Consider the following 24,423-nt stretch of genomic DNA (forward strand, 5'->3'; position numbering starts at 1 on the left):
AAGTACATTTTTCTGTGGTTACAGTCAAATTTTATTCCACTTACTGAACTCTATCAAACCAGGTTGTGGCCAGCAAAAGGTTGTGAGATACATGCTGCTCCCAGGAGATTCAGCTAATTCCACTTATGTAGTTGACAGGGATTACTCACTTCTGCAGATAGGAGCCTAAATGCCACTGCCAACTTTCTTTATCTAGATAAGTTCCATAATCTTGCAGAGGAGCAATTTGACTTACCTGGGTGCTTTTAACATTACCACAGTTAGCCATGAAGCACTGGGAATCATCCTGCTCCTCCAAAGCAAGTATACTTTATTATAAAGCAAGTAATCCTCATCCAGGAAGGTATTTAGTCATGAGCTCCAGCTGTCCTGTCCTGGCTGCTGTGCTTGCTGAGCTTTTCCTCATCCAGTCACAGCACAGGGAAAGTGGAAGCACACTTACATACATGCTTCAGCAACACCCAAAAGGCACTCTTGGGAAAAGGGAGCTTGATTACCAGCCAAACATTCTTAGTTCTCAAATGAAATAAACACTGAAGTGAAGCATGGGTATCTGAAAAGAAAGAACATCCTGCTGTTCCTGGTAGGAAAAGTGTGTAAGAGAAGGGTGCAGCAAAACGCTCATGCACAGAGTCGATGTGACCTGTGTGACACAAGATGCTTATCCTGCCTGAGCCGGTACAGTCATTGACACAGTGACACCATGACCTGTTGACCTCACCTGCAAGGGACTCAGAGCAATGCTGGCAGATTGAATTTTATACCATCCTAGCACCATTATAGTACTCTGGCTGACTGAGTTTTTCTCTCAGACAAGACTGAAATCTCATCACTTCACATATTTCCTACTATCCTATTGCTTCTTTTGCATTTGATTTCCTGAGGGTTTTCTTTAGTTTGCATCATAGGGTTTTATCTCAGAACAGGTTTTTTGATGCTACCTTGTATTCATATCATTAGGTTTTTCTGAGGTTTACAGCATCATTCCTGTTTCCATGCCCTTGCACCACATTAATAACACGTGTCTGCAAAATCTAACTCTTGGTCTCACTTCCTGCCTGCTTGACAATGTTATTTTGTATTATTGCTTTTATCAGTACATTTAATCTCAATGACTTCTCTTTCCATGAATACTGTATACAAAGTCTGTGTGCAGGGAGACCTTTATTATTCCTCAGATTATTCATTTTGCCCTTTTAATTTTGTTTGTCTAGATTTCGCCTCCGTGCATTTGGGTTTTGCATTCATATATCCATTTGCATTCATATACACCTTTCTTGTTTTCTCTCTCCTACTAGTGGATTAACAATTCTGGGTCTGGTTCATTTTAAATCTTGCATTGACATGGGACACGGCTTCTCACCCCTACATGCAGCTCCAGCTGTGGGAGGCTTGTTAAGGAACAATCTCATATTTAGGTACTTTAAGATTTGATAATCGAAGGAGCTTTGAACAGTTCAGCAAAATGGTAATCTGTTCCAGACTCAGCAGATACCCTTTTTGGGTAGAAGCAGCCTTAGAAAGTTTTTAGTTCTGCTCTTGGGTGAAGACAGCTCAGTGGCTGTGCATCTCAGAGGGCAGTGTGGCCATGTTTATTTCATTCCTCCAATGTTCTGCCTGGCTTCACTACATCCTATATCTGTTTTCCAGTGCAGCTAGGGAATGTCCAAATGATGAGCATGGTCATCTGTATACAGGCAGCCATGGCACAGTGCCATGATTATTGCTTTTTCTTTAGCTGAAGGATCCAGAATTCATCCCTAATGACAGATGCAATTGCAATTGCCAAGCAATAAAGACTCCCAGTTAGAAAATAAGCTGATGAGGGCACTGGTTCACTTTGACATTGTCAACAAAATAGTCTGTTCAAAAATACTACAAGAGGTGAGAATGATGGAAAAGGAGGGCAGTGGCATTACTGCAGCTCCACAACAGCATTCCATGGTGCTGCCAATGTGATGACAGCAAGGTGAAGGCTGCTCTGTGGGAGGTTCACACTGAATCACATCCATTTGCAGGTGCCAGCAGACACAGTGTGGGTAAAGAGCACGATGAGCACACTGCTGGCTAGGATGTGTTTTCCTTGGAGATAACACCAGCGGAAGAGGCTCTGATTAATAAGCTGAAAGCAAATGCAAATCTTATTAATGCTTACTTGGAATCCAGTCCACAAGTCAGCATCTCATTAGAAAGAGGTTACTGTCAGTAAAACAGTGCATCAAGGCTGTTGGTGACTGATAGGGACAATCGGATGGGGCACTAGAGAGAACACAGCCTCTATGAGCCCGAGTAGAAAGGGGCAGATTTGGGAAAGAAGGCATGTAAGACAATCTGGGAGAAGCTCAGCCCCCACCCCAAACAGTGGGAACACCCACCAGCACTCCCTGTCAGCAGACAGCTGGAAACTCGCTGCTCATATGTGTACTTTGTCCCTTCCTAATAATTGTTCCAGGCAGACAAGGACAGCCCACTGCTTCTGGGAGGTAACTGCAGCCTCCAGGAGGAGGAGGGCAGGCAACCAAAGGACTCTCCCAACCCTCTAATAAGCTCATTAGCATATGTCATTGCTGACGATACACATGGAACCAGACAACTTCCAGCTAACAGATCTCTGGGTTATTTTACCATTAGAGTTAAAAAAAAAAAATCACCAATCAAAAAAAAACCAAACAAACAAACAAAAAAAAAAAAAAAAAAAAAACAAAAAAAAAAAAAAACAAAAAAAACAACAAACCAAGAAAACTGGGAAATCACACCCAAAAATAGATTAAAAGAACACGAGAAGTGGAAGGTCAAGAGTTCAACAGTTGGGTAGTGCCAGAACTGGGACAGTTTACATAACCTTGCTGTAGCCTCCCTGAGTGCATGCAGCAGTTAGTCACAGGAACATGAATAGTTTTATTTTTTTGAGATGATCCTGACTCATTTGGTGACGTAATGGCCAAAAGGATTAGAGAGAAAATAGAAATATGCCTCTCCTCACATTCAGGAGGTGGTACTGTGCAAAAATTCAGTCCTACAATGGAAAGAGTATTACTAATTTTCTTCATGCTCCTGCAGTACAGCCTGCCCAGAATATTTATAATTCTTCACAAATAGTAATTGATCTTTAGGCTGCACAAGTAAGAAAACATTTTTGTCCCCATTTTGTATACTGGGAATGGAAGCACTATAGCCAAAGTGCCCCCTCAGATAATCTGAGTATCCTCATGGACTCGGTTCTTAGCACGTGCTGACATTTTAGACCTGAAGATTGCTGTGTTAGTTCTGTTACACAGTGTGGCTTGGAGACAGTGACAGACAAGAAACTGTATACTTCAATTTTTTTTGAATAAAACTGTATACTTCTGGGAATCACAATGCCCTATGGGGGCCTGTTTCCTGGAAATATCTCTGCTGTTTATCAGTGCATCTACTATGGTGTTGGTGTTTTCAAATAAATGAAGAAAGTAGTATTTAAGGATAAGCTTGGGCTTTATTCTGCTGTAGGAAGCCAGCCTTCCCAGCATCCTCTGATGCTCAGCAGAGGGCTAATGCTGACAGCAGAAGGAGGACAATGGCACATCTTTAAACATATTATCTGTTCTTCATCTCTACAAAATTATGTGATGTAATATACACACTGTCTCATGTATCTTTGAAAATATTACATCCCAAGAAGAGAACTGCTATGTTCCTTGGCTGGATTATAAATGCAACAAATTACTGTTCTTATCCCACAGGCTCCTCACTGTATTTAAAAAATATTTTTACTGAAAGTCAATGCCTTTTACCAACTTCCAGAGAATTTTAAATGTTTATTTGAGTACATAAAATAAGAGTAAGAAATTTTTTTCTGACTTGAGTAGTATGTGACTTCTAATAAATCTGGAAGTTATGAAAAATGGCTTTAATATTTTTATGCTATTTCTGGATTTCCTAAGGTTGTCCCATGTCTGTTTTTTCCCCCATGTCCATGTGTAGCCACAGAGAGTGCAATCACATCTGGAATTTATAAACACGGAAATTTGACTTTTAGAAAATGCATGATGCCATTTGAAGATGCTGTTCTTACAGTTTAACACCTGCTTTGCTGGTTTTGGAAAATGTCTGTGTAGTGTCTGAGGTAGCAGCTCTTCTAATTGTTGGGTTTGGAATATTCTGAGACAGTTAGAAAAGCAGGCTTATATGAATGTAAATGTTTGAGATTAGACCCTGGACAGCAATAAGAAAGGCCTCTTCTGTTTATTCCTTAAAGATATAAGGTGATTATGTTTCTCCTGTCACTTGCTGCCACAAATGATCTACCTAGCACACAAATGTCAAAGTGCTCTTTTCCTATCCCTGCCAATATCCTTCCTTCACTTCTGTGTATTAGTGTGACTATTGCTGATGAGCATGAGGAAGAGCTCAATTCAGACCTTCCCTTCTGCTTCCAGGTTGCTGTTCACACCTCCGAGATGTTGTCCCCAAGGAGGCAGACCTGTCACCTCAGCATTCCCTGGCAGAAATCACCTGTGAGTCAGCAAGACCCATTTAGCACTCCCCAGCTGAAGCACCTCCCGAAAATACAGTGGGATGTTTGAGGCAAATACTGTCAGCCTCCTAAAATACTGTAGGCAAGTTCAGATCCCTTTCCCCCCACCACTACTCCGTAATTATTTATAATATGCTATACATGACAGGCTGGTAAAATGCACCCAGCCAAAACCAAAACAAATGGAAGTGTTGCCAAGTTAGCAATGCAAAAAGGGAGGAAGTGTAAGACAGAAGATAAAATGGTGAAGCAGATTAGTGACCTATCAGTCTGTGACTAGTGCATTGGTTTGAATGAAGAATTTAAGCATGATGTTTGGTTAATCCTTATGAAAGGTAATCTCAATAATAACATTTGTTATTAATTAAAAAAAAAGAAAAATAATGACATTGTAACATTTAATACTTCGGGGATCTTTTAAAATACAAGTTCCTTAGGATCCAGCTTTTACAAATTATAGCTCAGAAGTATCCAGCAAATAATTCTGATGGTTATTCCTGACAGTCAGCCTAGTTTTACCAAGAATGGCTTGACACAACCAAGGAAACTGAACTCATGTCCTGCCCTGTCCTACAAAAGAGCTGCTTTTACATCTCCTTGCTGTTACAGCTGTGAGCATGTTTGGCTTCTCAAAATATTACCTTTCACTGAAAACTGTGGATATTATTTATTCAGCATACACTCATGATAGCTGTCACTGGCTTCTTGCCCATTGACAAGTCCAAAAGACACTTGTGTGTCATTTTGGGACTGCTACCCTGTATTCCCAGATGCCAAATTATTTATATCAATAAATCCTAATCAGATTCTGTCATTTTCATATTGCTGTGAGAAGCCAAGTACCACTATAGGAAGATAGGAGCAGGGAATAGGAAGGAGAAGAGAAAATCTTGACACCACATTGTTTAGCACATGTGATTGCACATTTAAGGTTTTGACAGCATTTCCATGAAAATGACTGATGGAGAAGCAGCATTTCAATGGACATTATTTCAAGATTTTAATGAATAAGTGTTTTAAAGTGAGATTGGAGAAAGGAGAAAATAGTTTGGCATGAGGAGGAAGGTTACACAGACAAAGGTGGGAGAAAACACTTAAAGGTTAGGGTATTTAGAAAAGTTGACAGAATAAGAGGAGGGTATAAAGAACTGTTCCTGTGTTATGTAGGTAAATCTAATTATTTCTTCTGTTTAACTGGGAGAATGTCTGTCGGGTTTTCTGGGTGATTCCTGAAGGCAAATATCAATACAGTCAAACCATAGTGGTGAGTACTGAAGAACAAGACTTGTGTGAGGAGGAGCTTCTGTGGGGACATGTGGGCTTGGCTCACACAGAGGGAACACTCCAGCACATCTCTCCTCTGCCACTGGGGCTGCAGGAACTCACAGCAGCTTTGTGATCCTAAGGGAAGTACTGGTACCCTAAAGGGAAACCCCAAAGCTTCTTCCTGTGCTGTCCATGCCACTGCCAGCACTCGATCCCTGGCTCCACACCTTGCTCCTCTTCAGCTCTATTAGCTCAGAATCAGACTTTCAATGACATGCTGCTGAGCCAGTCTGTCTGCCCAGGCTTACAGCAGTCCTGTCGCTGCTGTGTGATATTGTTTTGGTCTGATTTCATTGATTAGTTGGTTACTTTCTAGTTTGGCTCAAAAAAGAATGTCAAGTAGGTTTTTGTCTGTTTCAGTTTTTTTTCTCTTTGTGCCATTCTAGTTTTCATTCAGAGCAAGAGCATTCAAATTTCAGACAGAGATTCTTTGACTATAAAATTAAGTGCATTTCTGTCCTGTAGATTTGCAGAAAGAATATCTGGTTAATTATTTTCCAAGGTGCTTAAGGTCCCTAAGAAACCTCTATTGTCTTGTGGGGAGGTAAGATTATGTACAAACCCATAGAAAAGGCAAACAAGGCATGCAAAAATGCCCCTTTCCCTAGAGCCACATTCTGGCTCTCTGCTGAGGATCCCCGAGTATTTAGACACCATTTGCAGTCCTGATAGTCTCCAAGCTGGAAGTCCATAAATCTGCTCTGCCTCCAGACTGCTCTGGCCAGCTGAAGCTCTGTTCTGCATGAACTGGTCCCTGTGCTGGCCCAAGGGCTGCAGCCTCAGCTCCCCAAAGTCTGCAGCATCAGGATCCCAGTGGGTGTTTCCAGGAAGGCATCATCAGACCCCTTCACCGAGCTGCAGTTTTCATCCCACAGGAAGAAAATCAAAGGTTGTTTATTCAGCTGATCTATACATTTCTACTCTTGTGTTGATTATACCTTTTGCATGGTAAAATAAATGATTAAAAAAACCCAATCTGCATAGAAGGATTAGGATGGAACCAAAAAATAGCTACCTGGAAGCCTGGAAGACTCGTTTCTTTGTATATCTACAGTGAGGTTTAAAATGAGAAGTGACATAAGTGACATTTTATTTCGGAATTCCCCATCTTCTCCAAATTCTTTATGTGAACTTGTGAAACAAACTCAGGTCCTGAAATTTAATGATCAAGAGTCACCTACACACAACTTACACAGTCACCCAGACAGAGAGGGGAAAACCTCTTTTGTTCTGAGCACTCAGCTGTAGACATCTTGATAAGAAACAAGTTTATATTTGAACTTGTAAAACCGTAATTTCATCAGGAAATCAAATTACCAAGATGACGTAATTCTCTGGTTAAATACCAGCATACAAAAATTAAATCCAAGAAGAAGTGGGAGAGAAATGTAAACCTCATTTATTGAAAACTTGTGCTATAGTTCTCTTTGCTATTTCAACATACTTAATTAAGTTTCTCTCCCTCTTGTTTTTGTATTTTGTATGTCTCCCCTGTTCTTGTTGAAGCCTAGACTGCAATATCTTCAGTCCTAAGGCAGAAGATCTTTCCAAGCCCAGGAGACAAGTGACAGTGAGATGTGCCAATCTGTCGGCATGGGAGCACTCAGGGTCACAGACAGGGCGGTGCTGGGGACAGGACCTGAAGCTGGAGCTTGCGGTGCTTTCAGCGGGCGTGGGAGGTGGATGCAACACCTTGAGAAACGCTGGGAGCATTTACGGCGTTGCTGAGAAGCTGAAGGGAACAAAGTGTCCAGAGAGCTGTTCCAATGCCCTGGCTGTGGAGCAGGGTGCCCGTGACTGGGGACAGGGCTGCCCGCACCTCTTTGACTGCAGTCAGGACCGAAGCCCCAGCCGTGCTGTGCGGCAGCAGGTACACCCTGACAGACCAACTTCGTGGGACTGACGCTGCTCCCAAAACACCCGGCTGAGCACTCCGTGATTAAATGTGGAAAATGGAATAAAACCATAACTCTGGAAAACCTCCGCGTATTTCATTCCCGCCGTCTCCTTATCACCCACTATTGCCAATTTCAAGAATTACGGATAAAAAACAAACCATAGTAGTAAAACAAGCCGTCATCTTTCACAAAGACGCATAATCTGCTTAAGATTGTTCTCCCATTCATCGGGGATGTTGAGACGTTCAGCTCACTCCTCCCTCCTCCTCCCGAGGCGCCCCAGCGGCGCTCGGAGCATCGCGAACCGCTCCGGCGCTGGCAGCTGCCGGCCGCGAACCCCGACACGGAGCGGCGACCCCTCCTCTCTTTCCTTCTCCCTCCTCCTCGCCCCCATCCCTCCATCCCTTCCTTTCCCAGCCCTGGTCCGCCTCCGTCACGGCCTCGCCGGGCGCCCGGAGCGGCGGCCGCTGCCCGGGGGCGTCGGTGGGCGCTGCCCGCCCGCGGCCGCGCGCCCCGCCTCCCCCGCCACCCGCCAATCAGAGTGGCGGCTGCTGCGGGCCGCGCCCCGCCATTGGCCGCCGCCACTGTCAGTCAGGGGCCGCCCCCGCGGAGGGGCGAGGCGGGCGGGGGGTGCCGGCTCCGAGCGGGGCCGGGCGGCGGCGGCGCTGCGGTTGCGCCATCTGTCAGAGTCCCGGTGGGAGGGAGGGAGCGCCCGAGCCGCGCTCGCCCGGGCGGAGCGGAGCGGAGCGGAGCGGAGGCGAGGCAGCAGCGGCAGCGCGGACAGCCCGTGCGAGCTCATCCCTGCCCAGGCTGCGGCTGTGCCGCCTCACGGAGCCGCCGCCTCCGCGTCCGGCCGCGGCTCGGCGCAGCGCGTCCGCCCCGGGAGAGGCAGCGGCGCCCGGAGCGGCGCCCCTCGCTGCGGGCGGGCGGGGGCAGCCGGCGGAGGAGCGGAGCGAGGAGGATGCGAGTGCGGCGGCGCCGCCCCGGCCCCGCGCTGCGCTGAGCTGAGCCGAGCAAGCCGAGCCGCCTCAGGTAACGGAGGGGCCGGAGCCCGCCCGGAGCAGCGGGGGCGGGGGGATGCATGCTTGCATGCAAGGATGGATGGGTGGATGGATGGATGGATGCTGCGGCGAGTCTGTTTCCTTTGTGCGCCTGAGCGCTGGCGGGGTGCGGGGGCTCCCGGCGAGGGGAGGCGGCCGCGCTGCTGCGGGTCTCCCCCACGCACCCACACGCGGACCCCGCGGCCGCAGCGCGGGCAGGGCCGGGGCGGCCCCTGCGTGCCCGGGGGTCGCGGTGCCGCTGCCCCCCGCCCCCGAGGGCGCCGGCCGGGGAGAGGGGAGGGGGCGCAGCACAGGGACGTATTTGTTGTCGCCGAACTGCGAAAAAGGGGAGGGGGGAGGAATAAATAAAAAGACCTTCTCTCCCTCTGAAATAAATCGTATAGGATTTGCGCGTCTGTGACAAAGGCCTCTTTCAGGGAAGAAAGAAGGGACGTACAAAATGCCCAAGGGTGGTAGGATGTGAAAAGAGGCTTGTTTCTTGTGTCTCCCCTAGAGCCTTTCTGTTCCTTCCCAGACGAGGCCGCTGATCTGGTGCCAGTTCCTTTTCAGCTACATTTGAGATTAGGGAGAGATACCAAACGCCACACCATGGGTGACAGCGTTTTGCTGCGTCTGCACAGCCACGGTGTACGTGTCGCCCGACCTCCTTAATAATGCTCAGTTTGGCCTCTGCTTCCTGGGGATCTCGCCCGGTTTCTGCTCTCTGTGGGTTCTGCGTGTGCGTGAGCGCTGGCAGAGGGCTGGCCAGGGAAGGGGTCACTTTGTGGGGACAAGCCCATGGTACCTCGGTCCCTTCAGCAGTGACGGGGAGGGCAGCGCTGAGTAGGTGCTGGTGGAGAAGGTTTGGGCTGAGTGGAAAGCAGCCCTCTGCAGTTGCTCATCCGTCACTCTGATATGCTCTGATTCTTAAAACGCTACATAACGAGTGACCAGGGCGGACCGGGCTTTTGAAATGCACAAGACTGGGGAACGCCTTTGAGACCTTGTCATTTTCCTCCTTGTATACAACCTCTTTAACTCCCACATCCTTCCTTCCACCATCCCTGCAGCTGTAACACTTTTTAGTATCTCCTTCCCACACCCCTTTTTGTTTTCTTTTCTTTTTTCTTTTTCTTTTTTCCTTTTTGTTTTTCTTTTTTTCTTGATGTGTTTCTAACTAGCGTTCTGGAAGCTGAGAACAGTTGCAGGTGAAGATCTGTTTGTTTATATGCTGGGGGAGGAAGTGTTTTCATTAGGGTTGACTCGCCTGGTCTCCCATGAGGAGGAACAGTAAGCTAAAGGGACACTGTCAACTTGAAATCCAGGGAATGTGCGTGATGAATGGAGAGCTGTGTCCAATATTACACCCACCGTTGAGCTCCCTGCTGGAGATCTGTGGTTTTTATAAGCCTGTCTTCTGACTGTGTGGGTTGGTCATGCAGTGAAGGAGTAAAAACACACTTCAAACAAAGTCCTGTTAAGTGAACAAAGGAGTGCAGAAGAAAAATACCAGAGTGGGAAGGGAGGGAAGGCAACGTCTCCAACTTCTCAGTTACATCCACTGTAGCCACTGCTTGACCCAGTGGGAAACTGGAGGGGCTACAGTTCATTTTTACAGTGGCACATTTATTAATATCGCTGAAGTGGAAAGGTTGTTACTTTTGCCCCAGTGTTTAAGGAGTTTTCAGCACCTTGATGTGTGTACTCAGAAAACTAGTAGCACGTGATGGATGTCAGTAGGTCAGTGTCTTTTCGCAATATAAGAACAATTTTAAGAATGGTATCTCTCGTGAAAAAACATTGGGTTCCTTCTTGAGCCCTTCTTACCCCATGAAGTTATAATTTTGATGAAAAAGAGAAAGATTACCTAATTAAGGCTTTAGAAATTTGTATTTTGTTAAGAGTAGGCTGCAGATTTGTTGAAATGTTCAGATGCTTCTTAGAGGGTGCCTGTAAGCATCCTTCCACTCCACCTCCAACAAATTACTGCCTCATCTGTGTGGCTTGTCTTTGGCAAAAGAAACAATTTTCAATATAAAGTTGTCTGATGGTAGGCCACTGGCTGTGGTGTTTTGTGGTTTATGCTTCAGGCATGTTGTTTCAGAAACTCTGTGTTGCCTGCTGGTGAAAGACACAGTGGCATAAAATTCCAGTTAAGTATAAAACTCTGAACAGCCTTCTCTGGAAATTATTTTGGTGTTGAGTAAATACATGTCTTCAGTGAGGGACAGATGACTTTGGCATACGGGCATGGCAGTCAGTGTAAGCCAGAAATGAATAACGTGGGGTAAAGAAGTTGGATATTAATCATTTTAACAAGTGTCTTTAAAAGTTAGGACCCAGTGATAAATTTCTATTGAGTAAGAAAATGAGTATTCATATGAGTAAGAAAAACATTGCTGAGCAACTTTTTATTTTTTGACAGACTACAACAGATTCCACAATACCTTTATGTGAAATAGCTAAATTGTGTAATCTGAAATCATGAGTGGAGTCTGATATGGTGAGGGCCTCTGTGAGCACTGGCCCTGTGGCTTAGCTGAATACACTAATCTGGACATGGTGTCATCAGCACTGATTTACAGTGTAATAAAATTGTGGCCAAGGTGAGTGAAAACTGCCCAGCACATTTGTGATGATTTCACACTGTAATATGGGACATCTACAGTATCATATGTTTAATTGTGTAAAGGAAAGTATAGAGCTGTTTTTCATCTTATTCCCAATTACCTTTATTTAACGAGCACCTTCACTCTTCCGTCTTGCTGCATTACTGTGCTTTTTACTTCAGGGAGAAAAAGAGTTGGAGGCATGTGCTTTCCCTTCGTCCTTCTCTCTGGGGTGCACATTAATATTTGATTCAAACTTGTTCTGTAAAGTTCTGCTTAATTCAGTTTGGGCACTAGTTTGAATGTATAATAATGGTGTTTGTTTGTGTCATGGGCAGTGCTTTGTAATTTGCTTTATGGGCAAGTCTGCTGCTGGCAGTGTGTATTGTCCAAGTGACCTTCCTTTCAGAGGGAGAAAACCAGTAACTCCTGGCCCTCTCCCACCCCTGCAGCTCCCACAGAAGTGTCTTCACAAGTCCCTTTGACCCATTACTCCAAAACCAGGACTTGAACCGACAAATCTGGTTCACCCGAGCAGTCTCATTGAAATCCAGCAATTAAGGATTCCTTTGGTGACAAAAGGCCCACGGATCTGCATTGTGCAAGTCAGCCATTTACTTGAGGCGAAACCCACAAAAGTGTTTGCATGCCTCCGCGAGGAGCACCCTGAGCTGTGATCCCTGGAGACGTGGCTCTCCTGAACCAGGGATGTGGCTGCTTGCTGTGCCATGCTGAATGCACTGTGCCCCTCAGAGCTGAGATCCCAGCAGCCAGGGAAATGCTGCCAGGGCCACCCAGTGCAAAGTGTCTCAGAAGGAGCTGAAACTTCAGGGCTGCATCTTTCACCTCAGAAGGAGCTGAAACTTCAGGGCTGCATCTGCCTGCCTGCTGGGTGTCTCACTTGGTACCACGGTGGCTTAAGGTTAAGCTATTAGAGGTTAAAAACCCTAACCTTCTGTTGGTGAGGTAGTAATAATTTATATATATATTAAAAAAAGAAAACACACCAAAAACCCAAACAAACAAAACCCCCTGACAAATTACAAAACACAAGCAAACAAACAAACAAAAAACCCCAACCAGCTTTGCATTTCAGTAGACGATAAACATGCAGGTGTAGAAGAATTGGGATTTCTAGCATTTGCATCCTGTCATGGGTTTTGCCCTTAGTGCCTGCCTTGCAGACAGAGGAATGACAGGTGCAGATGAAACCTGAAAGGCTGAAGCTGTTTCGGTGCATGCGGGGTGAGTGTGGCTCTCCTTGGGGAGCGAGAGCCCCGTTAGCGCTGTGCTCCAGCGCAGCCTCGCCTGCTGCCTCGGGCAGGGCTCTGGTTTCGGGCAGGCAATCTGCCTCCTGCTTTGACAGTGGTCAGGTGAAACCTGTCCGTGGGAGGTGTCCTTGAGCCCTGAAACTGGGAACAGGCCTGACCTTAGAGGCGTTGCAGTACCCTGTTGCTGTCCTTGCCTCTGGCTGCGGGAAAACAATCGCATTTTGTAGGGCTTTTTTGGAACTTTAGTTCACTTGGAAAGGAAACAAAATTGAACGGTATCACTGCTTTTACTGGGGGAGGTGAAAAATCATATTATTTCAAGTCAGTCAAAACATGATGCCTCATCTTGCTTCTGACTGTTCTAAATGGTAACTTGCTGTGAAAGCAAGGATTTCAACTCAAAATACTGCCACCTGTTTGGAGCAAAATAGAACCTCTGACACCTTTACTTTTTACTGGAGTATAAAATCAGCAGCAGTTTTACAGAGCTTTAAGGTGTCGATAGAACTAAATCATCTGGCAGAAAATAACTGTCAGATTTTTCCTGACCAGCTCTATTCCTCGTATACCATGAATTTGAATGAATGTTTTTAATCTGAAAAAGCTATCAAAAAAGATAGCCTGGCAGTATCAACTGATTTGAATTAGATGGTCCGGGTTAAATCTTTTTTCCAAGAGGGATGAAGACAGCAGATTAATTTTAAACTTGCCCTTCTTAAAATGCAACTCCTTTTTTGTATCAAAGACATCCCAGTTTGAATGGATGATGTTGGTTGTGACAAGGTGCTATGGGGAGAGGTTACCCCACATTTTCCTGCCCAGCTTCTCCTGATTCAGAGCAGTCTTGCAGCTCTGAAAGTTGCCTCTTCCACACTATAATTTTTTAAAGTATCTGTGAGTAATAAGCCCTTCTTGCTTAAGGCAGAAACCTAAATTTTTAGACCAAGTTCACTGATGTTCATCATAGTGAGATGTAGTTTAATGTGGTGAACTCTACAAGGCAGCAGCAATGTGAGAATGTTTTGATGAGAAAGGGGAAGGTGACCCTTCTGTGCTTATTTGTTTTGCTCTGTTTTGGTGGATTTTTTAGGAGGCAACAATGACTGGGGGCCTTTTCTGGCCTAGGGAAATTCTTTGTTCCATCCTGCTTTAGTTTCCCTGTGGCTACAACCAGAAAGGAGGGATGTTGGGAAGCGGCTGTGAGTGATGTGTTCAGTGCTTTAAAGTACAAAGGATGCCAGTCAGAGCTGCTCAGAGGAGCCAGAGACACTTTTAATAGTACTGAATCCTGTGCTGTGAGAGCAGCTAGTCTGCTCTCCCAAAACAAAGGCACTATCACCAACCAGCCCTGAACAGAAAGAGTCCACCTCTCACAGCTCACTTGGTTTCACAGCTCTTGGCGAGGCCTCTGGAAGATCACCTACACTTCCTCCAGGCTCCCTTGCAGCGGCTCTGGGAGCTCTAAAAGACAGATCAACATCTAAAGCTTTGGCTGTGTAAGGACAATGGTAACCTGAAACTGAGGCCTTATCTTACATTTCAGACAAAATGTACCATCAGTACAGGAGCCTCCATAAATGCTTGGAAAGTACAGTTTTATTCACCAAAGTGTTGCTGCTAGCAGTGGTGAATTTGGAAAGTGTTTTGAAGCTGAAAGTGATGGTAATGGCACCAGGACAATGTATGAAGAAGCAGAGGAGTGGCAGGGTGGAGGGACATTGAGCAGACCAAGGGAAGAGCTGGCTGAGCAGGCAGAGGAAGCTGCCCTTGTGTGTATATGATTGAGGACATTTGCTTTAACAGAAAAGAAGTGTTTGGCACCATTTTAACATGAAAATAACTCTTGTTTTAGTGATTTTGGGAGGAGTAAGGAGGAAACCTCAAATGATTGGCTTGGCTTACATGAAATATCTTCTCTGTTTAAAATTGTCCTTTTCCTCTTGGCTCCAGTTTTCCTCTGTTAACAGATTTGACCAAAATAGTTCTCAAGCCTTTTTGGTATAGTCCAAGTAGAAAATATTTTTGCCAGATAATCTCAATCATGGCAGGTCTAAATTTGCTATATTCTCTATACAGAGAAGTTAAACAGCCTGTGAAAATGAAGATTAATCTTAAATGCCCATTCAGGTTTGTGCTTTTTTAAGGAAAAGCTTTACCATTCCATGACAGTTCCCTAGTGGCCTGTCTGGTGATTCCTAGCATCCTTTTTCTTTACAATTTCAATTATTTTACTTGTTGGGGGTGGGGTCAGGTCTTTTTGTTTTGCTGTTTTTTTAACAAATAAACTTTAACATTCATTTGAAGGCTTTTTATTGTATGAATAAAGACCTTTCAACCTCCCTTGTTTTTGAACAACCTGTGTGTGAAAGAGCACTTTGCGTAACGTTGATCTTTGACTTGCAGCTGTACCACTTACAAAAAAGACAGCTCTGAAAGTTTTCCTGGCATGACTTTGGAATATCATGCATTTCCTATCTTGGCTGCTGATAACAAATGTACAGATAATTGTGTTGAGTTTTGATTTTTTTATTATTTTTTAACATATATTTTGGGTTTTCTCCCCCTTTGTACCTGACCTTTAAACAGAGCTGCCCTGGGGCTTATAGTTGAAGTTGATGCTCTTGCCAGAATAATTGAGAAGAATTGTTGTTGGTTAGTTCAGAAGTTCTCCAAGCCAGAAGCCACCACAGTGGGTGATGAAAGTGCTGGGCACATATCTTCATCCCATACCTGGTCATTCCTTAGGGCTTAGCAGAGGAGACCAGCTCACAGCCCTGTTTGGAAGATGGTGATGTCCTCCAGCTGCTTTCACCCCAGGGACAGAGGGGGAGAGCAGGTGTAAGCAAAACAAACTTCACACCCTTAAAAGAGAGGATATTTGTTCTTGGGACTGTTTTTTCTTGATGGGCATTCCTCACCAGGCAGCTATGATATGGTTTTTTTTCAAGAAAAAAGAGCATCTCTGAGACTTGGTATGGGAACTTCTGTCATATGAGAAGGCAATTAGACTGTTTTCTTGTCTTAAACTATATGTAAATGCTCAGGTTTTGTTCTTGGTGATGAGGTTAATGGTGGAGAGGCTTTATTATGGTGAATTTCATGACTTCTTGCGTGTTTTTAGGACTTCCTGTGAACAGGTCCTTTTGCATGCTGTCACTGTATGCCAATAAATTTTGAATTACAGAGAGGGAGCCCATATCCAGCAACATTTTTGTCCAAAGATCAGCAAAAATGCCAGTTCTGCTGCCTGTCTTCTTCTCTGGGAAGCAACTGAAAACTCCGAAATTTCCTTCTGGGGTTAATCTGTGAGATAGCCAACAGATTATGAAATTTTTGGATGTTATCAGTCTGTGCAGCATTTAAATTGGTGATTTCATCAAGGAACACTCTCACTCCCATTTCCAAATTAATTGAAAATGTTTTGCTGATCTCTCTCTCTTCAAGAAGGAGTAAAACTATTTAAAATTAATATTTTAAATAGCACAGTATCTGAGGTTATTAATAATTTTAATTTACAGTCTTTAGCCAAATATGCAGACCTTTCTTTCCAAATATTAAATTCTCCAGGTATCTTTGAATGGTCAGTGATTTTTATATTCATATGACCTCATACTTTGGACTTGTGAAGAGAAATAGCTATTGGATTTTTATTTTATTTTTATTTTTTTAATATCTCTTCTATTTTATTCAGAAAGGCTGAGGCAAACCACCTTTAAAAGGAGAAAAAAAGTGTTTAATGAAACCTATTGTACTAGTTGTATTCACTGTTGAAAAACTTTGTAAGGCCATCAGCCTACAACTGGGATAAGATCAGTGTGCAGGAGCTGACAAACTGAAGAGCCAGATTAAACTCTCAGTATAGCAGGCTGTATGCTCTCAAAAAACCCCACACACAGCATTGGCTTCTTTTGAACACCTCTCCAGGAGTTTCTCTTTTGCAGGGAAAGTAGTGAGTCCAAAAATTTGACTGAGAAGAGAGCTGCTAAATGTTGTGACCTTGTGGAAGAAACATCCCCTGCACTTGAAGGTCGGAAGTGACCTTTTGTGCACAGGGGGGGGGGAGGTGGAAGACAAGCATTGAGTGTCTTTCTTGCTTAGGGCAGCATTACTGGCCTGTCTGAAAACTGCAGAACTCCTTGTCCTAATGTTCAAGTGGGGCTGCCAAAAAGGAACAAATAGGGCTGCAGATAAAAGTGTGCAGGGAAGACTGTGTCCCTTTTCCTCCTCCTCAGTCATGGCAGGCAGGGTGGGGAGAGCATCGCTTTGCACTGCTTGATGACTCAACATTCACAGAAATTTGCTGCTGGCCCTGTAAAAAGTTTTTTAAAAAATCTTGCATTTAAAGATTTTTTTTTAAAAACCACTGGCCATCAGTGTGATTCAGTGACTTCTTTAAGGGTGAGGTAACCTTGTCTCTGCCCTTCCTTACATTTTCAGCAAATCTTAGTTCAAAATCATGAGGTTACATTGTTGGGGTTGGGGGATATTTTTTTTCCCCCCTGTACAGTGGAGTTAGTAGGCAGTTCTGCTTTATGAAACTGAGTGTACAGATGTAGGTGTTAAACGAGTCAGCCTCATCTTGCTTTTGTGGTCAACTCCTCCATGATTTGTCATATCCGCTGGTGTCTTGGCAGAAGATATCTGTCATCGTTTAGATAGAGCTGGTGAGGCACAGCAGGACTGGGCTGAGAACAATCTGCATTGCTTTGGTTTTATTTCCTCGGGTAGGGCAAGTCTGGGACCCAAGATGGCCAAGTGCCTCCAAGGTGGGCAGAGGAGCTCACGTGCGAGATTCAGGAGAGCCCCAGGAGGAACACTGTGCTCATGTGCCTGCACTGCTTCCAGGACCCCCGTGACGTGTTCGTGGTTGCTGCGAGTGTCTTTGTGTGGTGTTGTAGAGGCTGTGCTTCACTTCTGGACATAAAAAACAAGAGACGAGAGTACAATGACCAGAAAGAGTGGATTAATAGATGAATGTTCGTTTTCATAGCATCAGACTACTCAAACTAGCTTTTTTTAAAATTGTAACTAAACTTAATGTTTTTTAGCATTATTGGGTTTTGTTTTTTTTTTTTACATTATCTGCCCCACGAAAGACAAGGATTATTATTATTACATTATATTATATTATATTATTATATTCCATAGGATCTTCATCTAGAACAGCTGCCCACAAACTTTGAGGTGACACAGTGCTATGATAGTATGCAATGGTGCTGTGATGGTATGCAATGTTTATTTTCAATATACCTTGTTTAGAGAAGCATGCATTCAAATTGGATCATCGTAAGAATTTGAGAGTAATTCTTGGTGAACAAGTTTACTTCTTACTGAAGTAAACTAGTGCAGAGAGCTTGTGGTTCAAGTTTAATTTTGAAGTTTTAATACATATCTGTGGATTTCTTAATGCCACTGGACTGTTGACACTCTCTTCCAAAAGTGAAATATCACAGAAATATTAAGAAAATGCAGGTGTAAGCAACTCTGCAAAGGGAATAAAATCTGTTTGCCGATAATGTAGGTACCCAAAACTGAGATAAGAATTTCTTCTATAATCAGCAGTTGCCACTGTGAGGTATAATTTCTGAGAAAATATCTTGAAAATGGCAGTCAAAGCACATCATGTAGATTTACTTCATGATTGTTGGTATGGGAACTTGCTAAACATTTTAAAATTGTGACAAGTATGTAGCTTTGAACTCTTTCACATCATACTTTAAGAAGGGGGTGGAGGACAACGAGGAGAAACGACTAATGTTGTTTAAAGGAGTGATCATCTATGTGTTTTTTACCCAATCATATTGTAAAAATTTATTTTCTGTGACTGATCTCTCTAGAGATAACAGATTTCCTTCTAGAACTACTTTTTTACTAGCTTTTTCATTAAACTACTTTTTAACAGTTTTTCTGACATCTCTGAGGTGAGCTGTGGGTTTGAAGGAAATAATCTCCCTGAACAGAACACGGGTATCTTCAAAGCCAGGGCCTCATGCAGGCAGGTTTTGAGTATCTCCCAGGACAGACTGAACAGACCCAGCTCTCAGTCTCGCCTTCAGATGTCAAGTGCTGCAGCAGCTTTGTGGACATGCACTGGACTCACTCCAGTATGTCAGTCTTCCTTTTCCCAGGACTCCCAAAGCAGACTGAGTGCTCCAGATGTGGTCTCCCAAATGCTGCAGAGAGAGGAATAATTACTTCACTCCTCCTGTCGGCTAATTAAACTGCTTATTTGGTGCCAGACTTCAGTTGCTGCCAGTTATCTTCATTTCCCTCAAGCTGGAGCTGGTGGAAACTCTCCCTTAGAGGAAAGTATTTCTAGGCTTGTCAAATCAAAAAGAGCTAAAGCAGTGGTGGTCCTCTGATTAAGTTTCTCTAAGGAAGTGACCAATCCAGTGTTTGTGTACAGGAAACTGCAAAGATTTTCAATTTCCCTCTAGTGATTTTTTTTGCACCAGTCCTTCATGCTTCCTACTGCAATATAACCTGAAACTAGATAATCTGATACAATCTGTATCACATTTTGGTTAAAACAGTGAAGAAAATGCATAGTAAACAGCATATGCAGAGATGCATTGTGTGCATTCTGTTTGTTTTCCTGGCAGTACTTTGGCTATTAGCTAAGTTACCTGCTCTAAAGTTAATGTTTGGTAGCAAAAATGAGGATTGAACTAAGAGTTGTGCCACCCAGGTGAGCCTCATGGGAGCTGTGGGACAAAAACTTGTGCTTAAAATTTTATACCCAGAAGGTGTTTTCTTCTCCACTAGATTTCTGAGGCTCTGTCATTGTGAGTGGGCTGTTATAGGTGTCTGACGTACTGCATGTGATTTGCTGTAGTTTGTGTTTTTTAAGGTCTAATCTTCCTACAGTATTTGATTATTTTTTTCCAAACACACACAAAATGAAAATTTCATGGTTAGTGGTTTAAGTACTGAAATTATTATTTGAAAAAACACAGAACAACTGGAGTACAAGATAAACCATCAGCAAACCTGTGCACGTGGGACTTACCCTGCAGTTGTTGCTGCTTCTAAGAGAGTGTGGCTCACATCACCTTGCTCAGAAGTCCAGTGTGGGAGATCAGCTGAAGGTGTAGGTTTTATACCAGCATGTACCTGCTGTAATGTGTAATATATTAATGTTCAGTTTAGGAAATTCTGGCTCACAGGTGGCTGTGGCAAAGTGTCTGAGGTGTTGAATGTGTGCTCTGTGCTGCCTGCCTGACTGGTGGTCAGGGAGATGGCTGGGTTGAGTTCTTGGTGTGCCTGGACGATCTCCTGGGTATCTATTCCACCAAAGAAAAAGGAAGCCTTAACAGCCCACTGGTGTAAAAGGAAGTGGTAGAGAGGTTTGAGCAGGGGAAGGTTGTCAAGGGAGGGGAAATGTCAGGCTGCTCTTTTTTCTTTTCTTTTTTTTTTATTTTTATTTAACCTTTAATATTTATTCCCACCAGAGAAGTTGTTCAGAGTCTCCCTTCCTGCTCTGGCTGTTGCTACCACTGTTTTCCTCCTCTGATTTTTCTTTGGGTGTTTGTTCTAGCTCTGTGGCTCTGGCTATGGCTGACAGAAGCTCTTTTAGTGGTCCCTCTTTCATCTATTCTGTTCCCATAACCCTGCTTACAGCAATCTTGTCTCCATGTTTGCTTACCTTGTTCTTCTCCACTGCTCACCTTCCTTGCCTTACCTGCGAGTCCTCTCATCTCCCAACACAAATGAGCTGTTTATCCCTGAGCTAATGGGTGTTCACAATGCTCTGATCATAATGTTGCAGGACTGCTTATATTCACGGTGATTAAAAATTAAAAAGACTGATTACTTTTTTGCCCAGCCCAGAAAATTAGTTGTATTTTATTCACTCAGTACAGTTATCAGTGTAGGTTGAGTTGTTTGCAGCTCAGAGTGAGCAAGAGGCTCCTCCTGGTTTTGAAACAATCCTTGGGTTACACAGCTCATTCAGGTGACTGAGGCATTGTTACAGAGTAGAATGACTTGTGAAAGAGATATTTCAAAGTGGAGGCTTACTACTAATCTGATCACTGGTTTGTGTGGACAGATGGGGAGTTTTGCCTGTTCACAGTAAATAATGGGCACACACGCCCCTGACCCCTTGGGGACACATCCTCCCCAGGTACTAGTGGCAGTGCTGGTGAGCAGCTCTTGCCATGGCCGCTCAGGTGAGGTTCCCCTGCTCAGGAGGGTGCATGCTTTTATTAATTTGCTTTTATTTAGTCAGAAATTAGGATCACTTGGCCCAGTATATAAGCTCCCGTGGGGGAGAGAGTGAGAGCTGAAAGTATTCAGAATTTTTGTTCCAGTTTTGATTTAAGCCATGTGAAGAGCTCGAAAGCTTTCTGATGTTTGGTTGCAGCTTGAGTAAAATAGTTCCAATGGCAAGATGAGGGGGATGTGTTTCAACTCACATTTAATATTTTTTTAAATGGGCTGTGCAAGATTAAACTTAGGTTATTGTCAACAAGATAGAGAAGTCAAAAACTCCTTTTCTGAAGAATGTGATGTGTATTATCTTGGTAGAAACTTTGGGACATGAGGCAACAAACAGCACTGAGTGCAGGAGATCAGTACCTACTCCAGACAATGCCAGTACCTTTAGTCTTCTTCATCATAGCCTTGAGTAAAATTTGGATGGTGGCAAGACCGGAAGCCAGTGTTACCAATCTTAAATATCTAAATACTTGAGTGGTTTTGGAGGAGAGAAGGAAGGGGTGGGAGTTTAGAGCTAGAGATATTGCATATTCATTTGGCCACTGAGGTCCAAGGTACTGTGGGGGCTGCTGCTGCTCAAGATCTGAAAGGTGACTATCTTTTTCTGATGGAATAAATGTGTGTGCACTTGTCAACACCTTCTAATTAAATCGAACACATTCAAATTGTGTTGGAGGTCGGCTCCACCAGTGTGACTCAGGTATTTTTAATATATATATACTTTGATTGCTCTGTCTGGAAGACTAGTTGTTAGAGTTGATTTGTGGCTGATCTGTGCTGTTTTGAAATTGCTGATGCATAAATGGGCGTAGTAGAGGCTGATCCTAAAAATATTCTTAATTTTTTTATGTTAATGCTGGCAGATGCTTCTAAGCAATACACTGACTTCTTTGTATATTGTTTTTAATCTCTTAAAAAAAATTAAACAAGGGAAATCCTCTATAAAAGGAGTGGTAGGAGCTGGAGCATTGCTCAGTATGAAGCATTTAACACTATTTTCTCTTCCCTGTTTTGCAGTAGTTGAGGCATTATCAGTGCTGTCCAAACAGAGAAGCCCACTGACTCCCCATGCCCTCACCCTTCCACCGCAGCCAAATCTCAAACCTTCCTGGAGATACAGATGCCCTCCAGGATAACTGACCTTGGCTGTTCAAGCACACTGCCAGCCTGTGTGCAACATGTGTATGAACCAAAAATGTCAGAAATGGTCCTTTCATCTTATAGATGTGAGTCAGGTTTTTTTTCTCCTCTTCTTGTGACTTTATTCTCTGACAAGCGTGTGGTGGCTTACTGCTTGAAAAGCGGTGCCTTGGGGTTTCACCCAGAGCACATCAGGTATTGACTGCTGCTTTAAGGGCGGTTCTTATTCCCTCTGGTTCCTTGGTGTAGGAATTTCAATGCCCTTTTGTCAAGAATTACTTTGTAGGAACTTAAAAGAGCAATTACCACATATGTTAAAGAGGCAAAGTAACGCATACACTGTGTTAAACCAGAAGGATTTGGAGGATCTCAAGTAACTATTTCTGAATCATAATTTTGCAGACTATCTTTGCTGATATGCTTAAATCTGAGTGCATGCCACCTGCTTGGACTAGAGGTGTAGTACATGCCATTGCCTGTATATATAGCTAACTGGTTTTGAACACTTTTTCCTTTGAGTTTTTGTTTTTGGGGGAGTGGGAGAACATGTTGAAGCTTACCCCTTTTTGACTCAAAGGGAGAGAGACCTGGATGATGATTTATATTAATTAGCAATGGCTGAATCTAGAAGAAAATTAGCATAAACTACAGCCTTCTTGGCAGTAGTTTTGTTGTGTTTTCAGGGCATTTTTTTCTCTACCTGATGTTCACAAGAAACTGCTAACCTAATTTTGGTATTCCTATGAGAGCTCATTTGTGATGACTTGCCAGAATTCCTCAAATAAATTTTAAGTTCCTTGTTGGCACCTGTGGTTTAGGTTTCTTTGCTTCAGTTTTTAGTACCAATTCTTTTTTTTTTTCTTTTTGCCTGTGTACAAATTTGCATTCTTATCAAGCAATCTAAGAATAATAGGAAGTATAAGAAATTACTTGGATTTGCATAATGAGTATTTGAAGATTCTTGCTACTTCTATGGCTTTCTGAAACTGTACCTTCAGTCTCCTGTCCCTGTAGTGTGAGGGACCACACAGTACAACTGTCTGTGTATTGCAAAATTTAAAAAGTATTAAGAGTAGAGTGAGGGTTTTAGTATAGCAAAGAAATAACTGTTAAAAGCATAGATTTTTGTATATTTTGTTTCTTGTAGGCATAAGCCTTAATCAGCTTGTTCACTTGTCCCTCAAACTTGGAATCTTTTGATGCCTCAGAGTAAATTTGAAGATGATTGTGAATGATATTCATGACCAGTGTTTTTCAGAAGAGGCAGGTAGAAGAGACACTGCTTTTAATCCTCCTGAAGGGACTCTCAGACTTGGTGCTTGCGGATGTCAAACACCTGGATGCTGCCAGACCAAGTCAGCATGTATGCTCTGCTTGACTAGCCATAGCTCTTCTCTCACCTTTTCAGGGTGGCAGGAGACATGGAGCAAAAGGGAAGGTGAAAGGGAAGGCTCAATGACACAACTAACTAGGCAGTAAAGGGGAGAAAAAGGAGGATGCATTAGTAAGAAACAGAGCTTTGTTGGCCTAGGGATTACAACTTGATATTTAAATTCAGTGACTCTTGTTTCTAGGAAGTTCAAACAGTAACTGCTAGATACCTGAAGTAACAATCTAATTTTTTAAATTTTTTTCAATGCAGAATCTTTATCAGTAGATTTATTTATCAGGCTTTTATAGAGCAAGAGTAACCCAAGCCACTTGAACACACAATGTTCTACAGAGGGTTTGAAAACCTGATTGCCAGTTTGCCTTCTAGGCATACCCAGCAATCTCCCAGACGTGCTCCACCAGCCAGTCATGGCATTTTAGTGGCATTACTTGGCTGCATATGCATGTCAGTAATGTTCCTCCTCGAGTTTGTTGGAATAATAGTTGACTGGTGTGTCACCAGAAATAATGCCTTTCTACATTTAAATTCACATGGGTAGTACCCAGAATGTGTCATTTTCAGTCTCTTCTTCCTAGGAGTAGAGATTTTTAATGTTCCAAAAAAGATACTTCATTGGTATCCCTTTCATTCTCCAGAAGTTCAGGAACTGTCTGCTTGATCTCTTTGAGGTCCTGCTGCTTTGATTTCAGTGACAGTTATGGAAACTACTTGGTATAAGAAAATTTTAGGGGTGAACTGAGCAGAAAAAAACCTTTTCATTCTGTTTGCAGGCTGAGGTTTCTATGTCTGTGCTTTATTCTCGAAGTTTTGGCTAGGGCCAGCCCTTTCCTCTGGGAGTATCATGCTCTGACATTTCATATTTGTTCTGCATTTTCAACAGCAGCAAAGGTACCAGCCAACATGCTGCTTTTTTTCTTTACTACTTCTGCTTTTACTGGAATGGAGATAAATTCATCCTCTAGAGAAAAAGAAAAAAGAAGGAGGGGGGGAGAGGAAGAAATAGATTGCCG

At 43.4% G+C, this 24,423-nt stretch overlaps 1 protein-coding gene across 1 annotated transcript in view; it reads left to right on the forward strand.

Moving 5' to 3' along the window:
• Positions 1 to 7,958: 7,958 nt before the first annotated feature.
• LOC141728582 (uncharacterized) overlaps positions 7,959 to 24,423 on the forward strand; it is a 65,005-nt gene continuing 48,540 nt past the window's right edge. The window contains exon 1 of the mRNA XM_074537949.1: positions 7,959 to 8,772. Coding sequence (XP_074394050.1) covers positions 7,974 to 8,772 — 799 coding nt within the window. The 5' untranslated portion in view covers positions 7,959 to 7,973. The remainder of the gene's footprint in view (positions 8,773 to 24,423) is intronic.

The sequence above is a fragment of the Zonotrichia albicollis genome, chromosome 3 (assembly GCF_047830755.1).
Source record: "Zonotrichia albicollis isolate bZonAlb1 chromosome 3, bZonAlb1.hap1, whole genome shotgun sequence".
Taxonomy (NCBI): Eukaryota; Metazoa; Chordata; class Aves; order Passeriformes; family Passerellidae; genus Zonotrichia; species Zonotrichia albicollis.